This window comes from Akanthomyces muscarius, chromosome 2 (genome assembly GCF_028009165.1).
Source record: "Akanthomyces muscarius strain Ve6 chromosome 2, whole genome shotgun sequence".
Taxonomy (NCBI): Eukaryota; Fungi; Ascomycota; class Sordariomycetes; order Hypocreales; family Cordycipitaceae; genus Akanthomyces; species Akanthomyces muscarius.
The window spans coordinates 1,802,283-1,815,170 of NC_079242.1; the positions used below are offsets into that span (position 1 = coordinate 1,802,283).

The window sequence follows — 12,888 nt, forward strand, 5'->3', positions numbered from 1 at the left end:
TGGCGTGGAGCGCTGGACGAGGACCCGGCGTGCAGAACGGTGCGGGCAAGACTATCCCCAAAGTGCTGCGGTCCACGAAAGTTTTCCGCGCTTCTGTCGTGGGGTAACGTCGGTGCAAAGTCCTAGCCATAATTCTAAATGTGATGATTTTTCCTGCCCATCTTTTGCTCGTAAACAGTAGTGGGCGGTGATCAGATCGCGTGCGTTACAGAAAAGGTCCGGGCGGCGCACCGCCCTTCAGCGGACCAAATAGCATGAGGTGAAAATGAATGTCAGGCTCGCGTATACGTCAACAGAAGTCTACATTTTTGTGCATGATTGACGATGGCAAGGAAGCGCCGCACATGTGCTCGCCAGCGTGGTCGTACTTGATGGTTCATGTTATGCGATGCCACCGAACAGTATAGGAGGTTGTACGCTTCCCGTATTTTCTTCGAAATGAGCATTCTGAGAGCAATTTCGAAACGTAGGCAACTTGTGCGGTGCAAACTTGCATTTCATCTTTTGTAGAGGAGGTCTCTGCTCTATAGCTCCCGGCCAACATGGTCGACGGATCGCCCAGCTGACTCTGGCATCACAAGGTCCATGCAGCAGGTCGGCAGCCGGCTCTGGCTGGGCAGGGGCCGCAATGCCATCGCGGGCAGAGCGAGAGTGAGTAGGCACGCTCGCGCAACGTAGATTAGCGGTCGGGCCTCCTGGGTGATCCGAGCCGTCATCCAATGCAGCGGACGGGCTGCCGAGGAGCCGGAGTCAGGAACGCAGGTTCAGGCCAAACCGCCAGTCGGCCTTGGAAATGAAACTTTGACGGCGTGGTAAAAATTTAGCAATGAGCATGTCGCAAGTCGTGATCGCATAGATCCGGGATGTGCAAGATACAGAAACACGCCAGGCAGGGAGAAGGGCAACAAGGCGACGCGACTACTACAGCGGCCGGCTACAGTGGCCGGCGCTATGTTCGGGGCTGTTTCAAGTGCTAACATAAGGTTACCTTGGGTGCCCGCTGCCGCATGGGAATACCTACGCTCTGTGATGGGACGACTTATCGCCCGCGACTAGTCGCTTAAAGATGAGATTTTTGTCCCTTTGATTCCCAGACACTGTCCAACGCGATTTCCTAGTTTGTCCTCTCAATCTTTGACCGCTTCTATGGTAGGCTACGGATAGGCCGAGATGTTGCGAGAGGAAATCTTGGTTCACGTGTTACAATAACACTGCGCCGTTTCCCGTGCGTCCTCGTACAGTTATATCCAGGGTGGAATATTTCAGAAATTGTCCATTTTCAACTTTTCGTCCGTTCCAGCGTAGTCCGCCTATCGCGCCGACTATCCTGCCTACACTAGGATTGCAACAAGCTATACTATACACAGAGCATATATGAGAAGGTGGGAAACGCACATACCTCTGTTACATATACGAGAAACCAAAAGGATCAACAGTAATTTACGGCAATGGTCGTACATGCAGCATGGCTCTGCGCATCGCAGCACCACTGGTCCGGTGAATACGACAAGGAAGCTCGTCTGCGCACAGGCGCTACTACGTAAGAATTGTTTCGCATGGTGAGAAGTGACTTCGCCATCGCGTGATACTTACAAGTTATTCTAGCATAATGTTTTTGCTGTCGGTCAGCTTTCCAGTAGACTCTACGCACTCTCTTCACACTCCTGATAGAGGCCGGGCTTGGCTCAATTGAACTGAGGGCGACTTTGGCTGGCTGTGGGATTTTATTGACTAACAAACATGTCCAAAATCTCATTGTAGATTATCATGCATGTCGCCTAGGCATGTCAATTTGGCAGCCTGGTCGTGCTGGCGTACTGTACAATACATGCAAAACATTCTAGCTCAATGTGGAAATCCATCGACCTTACGTGCGTGGCTTTATATGTATAGGCTGTTGGCACTTGCAGGCGAGATATGAGCTCCAATTGGTTGATACAGACTTTTTACCACGAGAGAAACGCTCTCCTTCTGTTGCTTTGATGTCGCCTGCCGTGAGTGAATGTTGCACCTCGGGTGGCTGCGTACTTACCCTAGACATTGAATTCAAGCTCCTTTACCTACCTAGGTCCATGACAGTCTCGCTGGAATAATAAACTGTTCACAATTACAATTTTAGCGATATGGAACGGAAGTCTGCGTGAAAATGCCGAGACTGGATCACAGACTCAGACCGGCTCAGCAAGGACCTGTGAGGCGCCATGGATAACGCCGCCGGGGTAGAAGGGACGCCTGCAATATTTGTACACTGTAAAGATTAAAAGAGGGCAAATGATTTTGGATTAAATATAGAAGAGGAAAGAACTAGTCCAGTGTTGCCTCTATCTACCATTCCAAGATAGTCGACAAACAATGATTCACAAATCCTTTTACCACATTAGAGTGATGATGTTCAAACGAGGCTACTGTGGCTGTGGCGTTATAACCCAGCAAACCCAAGACACGCGAAGCGACTACACCACGGCTGTATAGCGCATGGAACGAGCGATCGAAGAACATTAAATGTGACTCGAAAGCTGTGGATCATGCACCAATAGCTGAAATTGCTTGAGAAGATTAGCCAATTGGACTGCCAAATTTGTGTAGTGATGAGTCTTGCAAAGTGACTCATTGAGGAGCTCTTGGTAAGCGCTGGAGGTGGCGCTCGAACCAGGCCCAGTTTGGAAAAGGCCCACGGCAGGCCAGGCCGCTCCACCAACCTTCAAAATCATCAAATACTCGCCTCCAAGCCAGTTTGATTGTCCACCGCATCACGCATCCCACTGCTCATTTCGTTCCCGCTGCCTCGAGGCGCTCAACCAAGATACCACTACCATTCTCAGCACTCGATATACGCCTGGCCCCACTGGCCGCAGCAGAGATTCTTCAGCAAACGCCTGCACCAGCAACCCTGCCCTCATCGCCACTGGTGAGGCAGTCCCCAATCGCATCCCGCCAAGTTATGCCCGACAACCAGGGCAACCCTTCACAGACTCCATCACAAGGGTCATCTAGGGCAAGACCCAATCATGGTCGCCGCGGAGGTCGCAGTGGCCGAGGTCCAAGACCAAGGAATGGCCCAACAGAGGGGAGCAGCGATGCTCCCACTTTGAACGGCAACGCAGACTCACTAGCTGCTCCTACACAAGAAAATGTTATTCGTGCATCGAATCAACGATCGCGTGGAAACCGAAACAGGTCCTCTAAGCGCCATACAGGCGTCTCAGGATCGGCTCCTAACGGGTCTCGTCCCACTGGTCGCCGCGCATTTGGAGGACACCTCACTTCGGCCACAGAAACTGGCGATGAGCCCCCCGACACAATCTCTTCGATTGCAGCTGGCCTCAGTGCAGCTGCCCCCGAGTTTGTTCCCGGCCAGCCTGTGGTGTCCAGAAGGTGAGCAGCTGCAAGAAATTGGTGAACCGTAATACAGCATTTTACTGACGCCACTACAGCAAGGTGGCAAAATCCGCCCAATCGCGCCCCAGGCAGACCCAGCCAAAGTTGCCCAAATCCACGGCGTCCGACCTGGCTACGCGCATTCACGAAGACATTAGCAATGCTAATTATGAATGCGCAGTTTGCACAGACGAAGTTCTCCGCACTTCTCATATATGGTCCTGCACGCTCTGCTGGACTGTTGTCCATATGAAGTGCGCCAAGAAATGGCACAGCAACCAGATGAAGAAGGCGGAGGAGCCTCAATCCGCGCAGACGCTAAAAGAGAGCTCATGGCGCTGCCCGGCTTGCAACTCCAAGCTATCGGATGATCCAGGCACATATCACTGCTGGTGTGGCAAGGAAATTAGCCCCAAGCCTGCTAGCCAGTCGTTACCGCCCCATTCCTGTGGGCAAACATGCTCAAAGCCACGTCCAACATGCCCGCATCCCTGCCCTCTTCAATGTCATTCTGGCCCTTGCCCGCCCTGCGGCCTCACGGGTCCGGAACAATCGTGCTTTTGCGGCAAGAGCTCGTCAAGAAAGCTTTGCAGGGAAACCGACTACGAAAATGGCTGGAGCTGCCAGGATGTTTGCGGCGATCTGTTGCCCTGTGGTGAGCATACGTGTGAAATGCTATGCCATAGTGGACTCTGCGGCGAATGCCCGGTGCAAGTAGATGCTACCTGCTTCTGCGGTCGTGTTTCGAAAGAGATACCTTGCTCTGAACGAGATGATCCTCAGGACTCGTACTCCGTTTCAAACCAGGAGTGGTTTGAAGGCACATTCAGCTGCCAAACAGCCTGCCAACGGAAGTATGACTGTGGCCAGCACGAATGCCCTGAAGTCTGCCACGCTCAGGCTGAAAACCCAGCCCACTGTCCCTTTGCTCCAGATGTTGTCACGCACTGCCCTTGCGGAAAGACATCACTGACAGAACTTCCTGGATATCCAAGAAATAGCTGTGACGATACTATCCCACACTGTGAGAAGACTTGCGAGAAGAAGCTTCCCTGCGGCCATCTGTGCAAGTCAAAATGCCATGACGGTGACTGTGGCAGCTGCCTGGTGGAGGTCGAGATTAGCTGTCGCTGTGGCAGAACCAGCGAGTCTAGGGTTTGCCATCAGCGCCAGGAGAACCGGCCGACCTGTGCTCGAACATGTGGTGCCAACATGAGCTGTGGTCGGCACAAGTGTACGGAAGTCTGTTGTACAGGAGAGAAGAGAGCGGCTGAAAGACAGGCTTCGCGACGACGAAACCGAAATGCGGCTCCCGACACTGCTGTAGAAGCAGAGCATATTTGCATCAGGACTTGTGGCCGTGCTCTGAAATGTGGCAGTCACAATTGTCAGCAAATTTGCCATCGTGGTGCTTGCGCCAGCTGTCCCGAAGCCATCTTCACCGAAATTAGCTGCGATTGCGGCCGAACAGTCTTACAGCCACCACAACCGTGCGGAACCGTTGCGCCTGAGTGCCGGTTCAACTGCTTGCGTCGCCCAGAATGTGGACATCCTCCAGTTGAGCACCATTGTCACCCTGAGGAAGCTGGTTGCCCGAAGTGCCCATTCCTTGTCGACAAGTGGTGCTCGTGTGGGAAAGAAAAGCTACATAGCCAGCCTTGTCATCTCCAGGAAGCACGATGCGGCAAGCCTTGCGGTAAAAAGCTGAAGTGTGGCCTGCACTCTTGTAAGAAGCTGTGCCATCGACCAGGAGACTGCGAAGATGCTACGCTTGAAGGCGGACACTGTGGCCAAACTTGCGGCAAGGTCAAGATGTTTTGCGAGCACCGCTGCCAAGATGGTTGCCATGGCCAGACTCCATGCAACGAAACAGCGGCGTGCTCTGGCAGGACGGAAATCGCATGTCCTTGTGGCATACGCAAACAGGAAGTTCGATGCCTTGCCAGCAGCACCAATCCCGAGCCTTCGCGACTTGAGCTCAAATGCGACGATGAATGCTTGCGGCAGGAACGTAATAGACGCCTCGCTGCCGCGCTCAACATTGATCCAACCACGCACACCAACGATCATGTACCGTATTCCGACGAGACCCTCGCCTTGTTCAAGGAGACACCAACATGGTGCGAGACACAGGAGCGCGAGTTTCGCGTTTTCTCACAAAGCCCGACTGAAATCAGAATCCGCTACAAACCGATGCCCAACAACCAGCGACGGTTTTTGCATGTTTTGGCGGAAGACTACGGCCTGGAGAGCCGAAGCGAAGACAACGAGCCATTCCGCTACGTTCTGGTGTACAAGGGCCCCCGATTCGTCTCTGCTCCCAGCAAGACCGTTCGACAGTGCGTCAAGATCCGCGCCACGCAGGAGGCCGCCGCTGCCGCCTCGGCCGCTGCGGTCGTGAAGCCACCGTCGCTGCAAGAAACGGAACCCCTCAACGCCTTCCTGCTCACGTCGCCTCGCTTCGGTTTAACAACGGACGAGGTAGGCGTCGCGCTGGCGGCTGAGCTGGCTGAGCAGCCGTCGCTCCATTTCAAGATTGAGTATTTGCCGTCCGACGAGGTGCTCATGCGCGCCACGGTGCAGTACTCATCGTTTATGTCGGCCGCCGGCATCGAGACTGCCCTCCGCGCGCTAAAACAGAGCGTCTCGGAGCGCGTCCGCAACCACGAGATTGCGGGCAACGTCTTCCTGTGCCACGTTGATGCGAGCGACACCATCACCCGTCGCGAGGACTATACGCGCCAGGATGGCGTTGGGGGTTGGAGTGCCGTGGCGAGTCGCGCGGCGGCCAAGAAGGAGTCGGCCGCTGATGCGGAGACGTCACCGGTCAAGGGAACGGGACGCCGGTTACTTGGCCTGCGCAAGAAGAGAGTCGACCAGGCACCCGAACGGCCGTGGGCATCGCAGCTCGACGGTGACGTCGAATGTTAAATGGCGTTCTTGGTCTTGATTTACAGCATTTGTCTTTACAGAGATGTTTGCACAATTACAGCATCGATCTCGCATAGCGCGATGCTGCCGAAAAGCTACAGCATTTACATTATATATTTGGTTTTAAAACGCGCGTGTATTCTCACCAACTTCGTCTCTCACCAAAGCGATTTCAAGTGACGTTCACGATACATGTCGTTCTTTGCAATCGTCACAATACCAGAGGGCTTGATAATGCCACCCTCCTCCCACCAAGTACCGACATGGCTGACTTGCCGCCCCTCGGCGCCAGAACATGCCCCCCCAAAAAAAACCCGTATCATGCAGGCCCGCAAGCCACCAACCTCATCATGCGATCAAAAGGCGCGCGCGCGGTGCGGGCCAGAATCCGTCTGCGCTAGATCACGAGATGTCCCTATCAGAAGGAGAAGCTAATTATTCCCATCTGCTGAAAGAAGAAGAGTCTCTTTAGGTTACAATAGCACGGTTTTTAGAATGCGACCTGAGCCCGCCGGACGGCATCACCTGACCCCTCCCCCTCCAACTCCAACGGCCAGTCTAAAGAACTAGACTACTCTCGCAAAGAAACGTAGTTTTTCTGATTTCCTATCTTACAGACATGGTCACATGGGCGGAAAGATTTTTCCCAACATCACCGGTCTTTGATAAAGAACGAAAAAAACTTGATACTGCAGGAGAAGGAAGGAGGGGGAGCCGTCAAACCGTGGGCGTTATGCATGTCTTAGTCGTCGTCCTTGATTCTTCGTTATGATGCAATCATACTGCGAGCCCTCTCAAAGCACCCTCCAGCCCCTCTTTGCCCTCCCTGCGTCTTTGCCTTGCCGGCTTTCGTGAGAGGTGCTTGGCATGACGGAGGGACGCAAGACTGCTACTTACCCCTCCACGCTACCATAGTAGCACGGCTACGGGTTGGAACACCCTGCATGTCATCCCCTTCGCAACCTGCATTGCGGGATGCAGGCATCTTGGAATGGTGGTGTCACATCCACCTTTGCATGAGAGCTAGTGGCGTGCCGAGCAAGATGGTGTGGTCGCCCTGAAGAGTTCGGAGGGGCAGGCTGCACTGATAACAAGATGCTTTCGTTCTTTCTATATGTGTGGCGTATCCTTGACCGCTTCTCGTCTCCCGCGGGCTGTCAGCGCCTACTGCTTGGATACTGGACCGTGTGGTCCTCTGTGACGGCTCGCACTCTCTCCATCCATGCAACAGTGGGTATCAAGTCCATAATCTGGCCAGACTGTATAAGTCTATTCCTCCTGGGGCCGTTCATATCAGATGACTGCCAGGCTTCACAGCCTTTGCTTCTCGCTCGTATACTCGCTCCTGACCTCGCTCACGAACTCTTTGATCGCCTCAAAATAACCCTCTTCCAGAACACTCGAGTTGTGGTCACCACCAGGCAGTGGTTTCCAGATCTTGCTTGGGGCGGCAGATATTTCAAACAGTCGCTTCATGTGGCTCGGCCTTCCATCACTCGTGTTAGCAATGTCTAACAATTTCGGGTTCAGCAGAAAAGAAGTATGGGGTTAAGAGTTCAGAAAAAATCAATTGTAAAATCAGAGCCGCACGGGTTCATATTTTGTGGGTGATATTGATCATCATGACGAAGTTGTTGAATAGTTCATAGCAACATGGAATAATGCACTTACGGGACAATTTCGTCTTGCAAGCCACTGATGAATAAGGTGGGCACCTTGGTTATGGTGGGAAGCACAGATTCGCTGGGCCAGACTTGATGGCAGAGAAGAGTCAAGTACTTGGCAGGCGGAATGACGGAGGGAATTAGTTTGCGCATGGACAGGAACGTGTTCTCAAGAATGAGACCAGCGACATCGCCTCCGCTCTGGTTCTTGGCAGCGAGCTTGATGCCGACGGCGCCACCAAGACTTTGTCCAAAAATCAGATACTGGTGGTCTCGAGTTTCTGCCCGCTCGCGGAGGTAATCAAGACCAGTCTGTGCGTCGATGTTCAGGCCAGATTCGTCGGGCTCGCCCGTCGATGTGCCATAGCCTCTGTATTCAAGCATAAAAACATTACAGCCAGTTGTGTTTATGATCATGCGGGCAATGGGTAGCCGATGGCCAATGTTGCCAGCGTTTCCGTGGAACATTATCATTGTGACATTGGAATTTTTGTGACCGCGTGGGCCGCGGCAATAGAAAGCCGACAGCTTCTCGCCATCGTCTGTAGGAATGACCAGTTCTTCGAAGTCGTGTATACCAAACTGCGAAGGGCGAGGCACATCGGTTCGAGAATTGGCAGGCATATGTGACGGGTAGATTAACGCCCTGTGGTAGCAATGGCATAACAGTCAGTCCCGGGCATCAACGGCGTCGATCACATGAGCCGGATGGACCTACTTTTGCTTAAAGTATAGGAGGGATGTGAGGACAGCAGCGATGCCCTGCGCAACGTCAGCTTGGGCAAGATGCAGGCGACGGAGCGTGCATATCGCATCGCCGAGCGCAACATACCGTAGAGGCAAGAGCCGGGAGTTTCATATACGAGGCAACAGAGCTCAGCATCGAAGCGGTCTGCTCCAGGTAACCGGTCAGCGTCGACGGTGAAGAGTTGGAGTTCGACATGTTCTCTTTCTCGGGCATTTGTCCGGCTGTTCCAAGCGAATTGAACAGGTGCAAAGTATCGTTCGGTGTTCGTGCTGGCAGAGCCAAGCTCGGCTGCAGTCGTCACAAATCGGCAAGGGGGCCAGTATTTTTTTTGTGCCGAGATATCAGATGTTTGGCGGTGACAGGGGGCAGCAGGATTCGGGGGGGGGGGGGGGGGGGGTCGCCAATTGTGGAAAGGCGCGCGTTGGCAGAGACGATTCTAAAATGTCATACTGGAAATACTTGAATGAAGTTGTCGCTAAGCCAGGCACTGCAGAGATGGAACAGATGAAGGCCAGCCTGCAGGCAGCAAATTGTTGAAATGACGTTGGGTTTGAGGAGCTTGAAGCTAGGCGGACAATCAAACAGCGTGCAGGTGTCGGGAGAGGGGGTCTGATTGGCTGACCGTCACCTAACTGGGGCCTCTGGCAGGAGCAGTTTGGCAGTGCAATTTCAGAGTTGTGATGAGGAGAGGCCACAGCGCATGCGGGGGCGGCTCTAGCGCTGCAAACGGCAGATTACAGCGATTCATCGCCTGTGAGGTAAGGAGCCGATGCGGGCAAGAGAGCCAGACCCTCGCGATAGAGACACGCTTATTAGAAGCTGTAACTACTTAATGATGATCCAAAACAATGGCCATCAAGGACACTCTGCCGAGGCTGAAACGGCGCGCAAACACGGGTCAAGGGGTCAATGAATCGTCAAGCTTGGTAACCACTGTATGCTCACAAGGTGGTATATTCTACCAGTAGCCACACACATGATGGGAAGTCGATATGGCGATTGATGAATGATAATATGCGTCGTCACCTCGAGCAGGACAGCACGCCATCCATCGTCGCTGGCGCATGAGACATGAAAAAAAAGCTAAAGACCGGAAAGGAAGGTCTATAATAGGCTTCATCCCTGATCGAGTCTCGACGCTCGACGCTGGAGATCAAGGCTGTCTGTGTCTGGTGTGTGACCAGAGGTCAAATACCAGTGCATCATCACAGCCTATTATCTTCTGCGGCACATTCAACCCAAGTATACCGTATACGTAAAATGATTCACACGAAGCCTCGGCAGTAGGTGCCCTAGTGCTGCTAATCTGGGGACTGCGAGCAGTTCCAGCTCCATGTCTCAAGGCCACTTCTAAAGCAGGAAGCTGGATAAGAGCTTGGCGCGCGATTCAGAGACATTGACACGACGATGCTACATTAGTGAATTTTCCGTGCCAGGAAAAGGCATAGTGTACGGATACTGGTACTTGTACTCTCCAGTTCGTGGCTGCTGTCACTGTCTCTCCTCCTTGCGCCAACGCTCTGACCCAAATCATGTTTGCGTGCATGAACGCCCAAGTTGCTACAACCATGGCGATGGCGTCAACCTGGCACAAGGTAGCGCTGCTTTGTAGGTAAGAGTAAGCTAGCAAGGACACCACCTCGCGCATCGCCGAGGGGATGCGACGTAGTGATTGCTTCTGGCTGGGCTGGCGCCCCTTTCTCCTGGGACCTGCGTCGTGACCGGCGTTCCAGAAAGAATGGATAAGGTAGTGTTGTGCTTGATGCTAGCAGATCCCAGCAAGCTGGTAACGGAGGGCTGCCAACGCATCAGCACAAGCAAGTCCACACGCCACCACCCCGCCGAGGTCCAGGATTGATGCTAACTGCCAGTAATGCGCCACATCGGGCAAGCTGTCTCGAATTGGCCAATGGCTCGAAAGGGCAGGCAGACGATGCTATCGGTAGGATGCATCAATAATAAAAAGTCTGGAGCGCATTCCACGGCAGGATGCGCGGTCTCAGACTAGAAGCCAAATATGGCACCGCCGCTGGAAATAGCGTTGGTGGTGCGTCGCGATCCTGAAACAGTGGGCTTACTGGTACAGTACTGTTACCAGTATGTATGCGCACTTGGTGCCAGGAGAATGGCAGACTGTAATTGGCATGATGGAGACGACTGGAAGACAGGCAATTGGGTACAGTCAAGCAGAAAACGATGGAGGGAAGCTTGACGAGGACAATTCGCTACTGCATGTATAAGGTCTGTACCATCGAGGTATCCCGCGGCGCTGCAGCAGAGACACTGCACGTAATACACGATGAGCAGAGTACATATGACCCCATATCGCGCGCTCCATGTATCAGTATGAGCACAGGCTCGCCGTGGTTACACAGTGAGCTCACACGGGCAACAAGCCGACCGTCAGTTTGCGCCTGGTGGCGCAGCTTGAGCGCCTGGGGCCGATTGCATTGGCATTTATTTGCTTTTTCTGCTCTCAAAGGATCCATTAGGCCAAGCTGAGTGTAAGTGCTCTCGCGTTGTCGATCGCTCCAGCCAGGCACGCAAAAGACGCACGGGACGTCAGCTAACACGTAGCATTGGGGCTGCCAGCGTATGACGCTGATTCGACGGGCGATGAGCAGCTGAATTCCGGCCAAGCAGCGCAGAGGTTACTGCAATTGTCGACCCGTAGCACGGAGACTGCTTTGGCCGTCGGTTGATGGCCGGCAAATAAGCTGAGTGATATGGGGGAAGCTTGGGCCTGAGAACGCCGGAGAGGTCGTAGCGATTGTAGATGGCTCCGCGGCATCAGGATGAACGGCGACACTCCCGCTCACGATTCACAGGCTGTACTGGTACATAGGCCGACAGCCAAGGCAAACGAAATGCACCGAGGGGGGCATAATACAAAGGACATGGGATGTGGTGGTACCACTTGTTGGGCGCCACGTTTATTCGGGCGCGCTGGTGCCGTGACAGCATGTACAACCACGGATAGTATGCAAGACTGGCGTAATAAATAGGAACCGTGGACAGACGGACGAATAAAGACGAGCGAGGCTGGTTACGCCCATGATGGGCGCGTAGGCAGATTTGGTTGGGCGGCTGGATATCCATAGGGAGTGGCCAGCAGTGCGCTTTCAACGGGATGGGCGCGAAGAAGGGAAAAGACACGGCGGCAAGGCAGGGAGAGAAAATGATGCCGCGAGTCGTACAGGATTACTATGAATATAGCATTGCCGTGTGGTACGGATACTGCGTACATGAGCGTGATATACCAGCAACGATAAATGGCATCAACAGAGCAAGCAACCCGTCCATGCCGCCACTGGTAAGTACTGGTAGTCCTTGCTTGAGCTACTGGTAATACTAGTAACATTTGGGTTATTAACGACACCCCTGTGGTGAGAGATGGTGCAGCTCATGTGATCTGGGGGCCTTTATTTTCTTGGGCGGCGATGGAGGGTCAGGGACGCGACTCTGGCAAGCTCTGGACGCGATGGCAGTGCGGGAGATTGAAATACACACCATGGCAACCAATTGGAGGGGGCGTGTCCACAGTGGTGGGGGTTACCAGTACCCCGACACCCTGAGCACGCCTCAGGCCGGCTGGCAATCTGGCTTTGGCTGGTTGGCTGGCTGCACAATATAAATGATTTTACAGGTGGTACGGACCATTTTTCCAGCGCTCCGTCGACCAATTCCAGCGCTGTACCCCCCAGCAGCCCGCTCTGGGACCCCGCCGTTGGGCCTCGCTGGGCCTCGTCCTCGTCGCCCTCGTCGCCTGTCGGGTCCCGATTGGGTTCCTGTAGGCGAGGTTTGAGTGGTGAATGCATCAGTTCGACAAGTTGTCAGTGCAGCGCAGCGCATCGCGACACCCAGCAACACCCAGCAATGAGAGGAGACGAGGAGGGGCCGCGGAGTGCCTGCTGCAGCCATGCCTTGCCAGCTGGCGGCACCCCAGATGGGTGCTGTGGGCGGCAAACAGCAACAAAGCGAGGAGCAGCAGCAGAAAAAAAAAACGAAATTTTAGCACCAGCAGCTTTCTCGCCAAGTTCCCACCCTATCCTTTCCTCTTTGCAAAATATCAACAAAGCATCCCAATTTCATCCCGCCATAATAACTTGGCCCCAGCGCAGACCTACGCAAGCAAGCAAGCCGTTCCTACCAATATTCTTGCCTCGC

General features: G+C 53.8%; 3 protein-coding genes across 3 annotated transcripts; 2 read left to right on the forward strand and 1 right to left on the reverse strand.

Annotated features, from left to right (window-relative positions):
* Positions 1–3,131: 3,131 nt before the first annotated feature.
* On the forward strand, positions 3,132–3,631 carry LMH87_003697 (uncharacterized protein; the record flags this gene model as incomplete). The annotated part of the gene is made up of 2 exons (XM_056194805.1): positions 3,132–3,375; positions 3,435–3,631. The coding sequence occupies 2 exons, from the start codon at positions 3,132–3,134 to the stop codon at positions 3,629–3,631; spliced, it is 441 nt and encodes a 146-aa protein (XP_056048497.1).
* Positions 3,632–5,190: 1,559 nt separating this feature from the next.
* LMH87_003698 (uncharacterized protein) lies at positions 5,191–6,309 on the forward strand (the record flags this gene model as incomplete). The annotated part of the gene is made up of 1 exon (XM_056194806.1): positions 5,191–6,309. One exon carries the CDS (start codon positions 5,191–5,193, stop codon positions 6,307–6,309), a length of 1,119 nt encoding a protein of 372 aa, XP_056048498.1.
* A 1,311-nt stretch (positions 6,310–7,620) lies between these two features.
* On the reverse strand, positions 7,621–8,934 carry LMH87_003699 (uncharacterized protein; the record flags this gene model as incomplete). The annotated part of the gene is made up of 4 exons (XM_056194808.1): positions 7,621–7,795; positions 7,981–8,619; positions 8,692–8,735; positions 8,806–8,934. 4 exons carry the CDS (start codon positions 8,932–8,934, stop codon positions 7,621–7,623), a joined length of 987 nt encoding a protein of 328 aa, XP_056048499.1.
* Between the last annotated feature and the right edge of the window lie 3,954 nt (positions 8,935–12,888).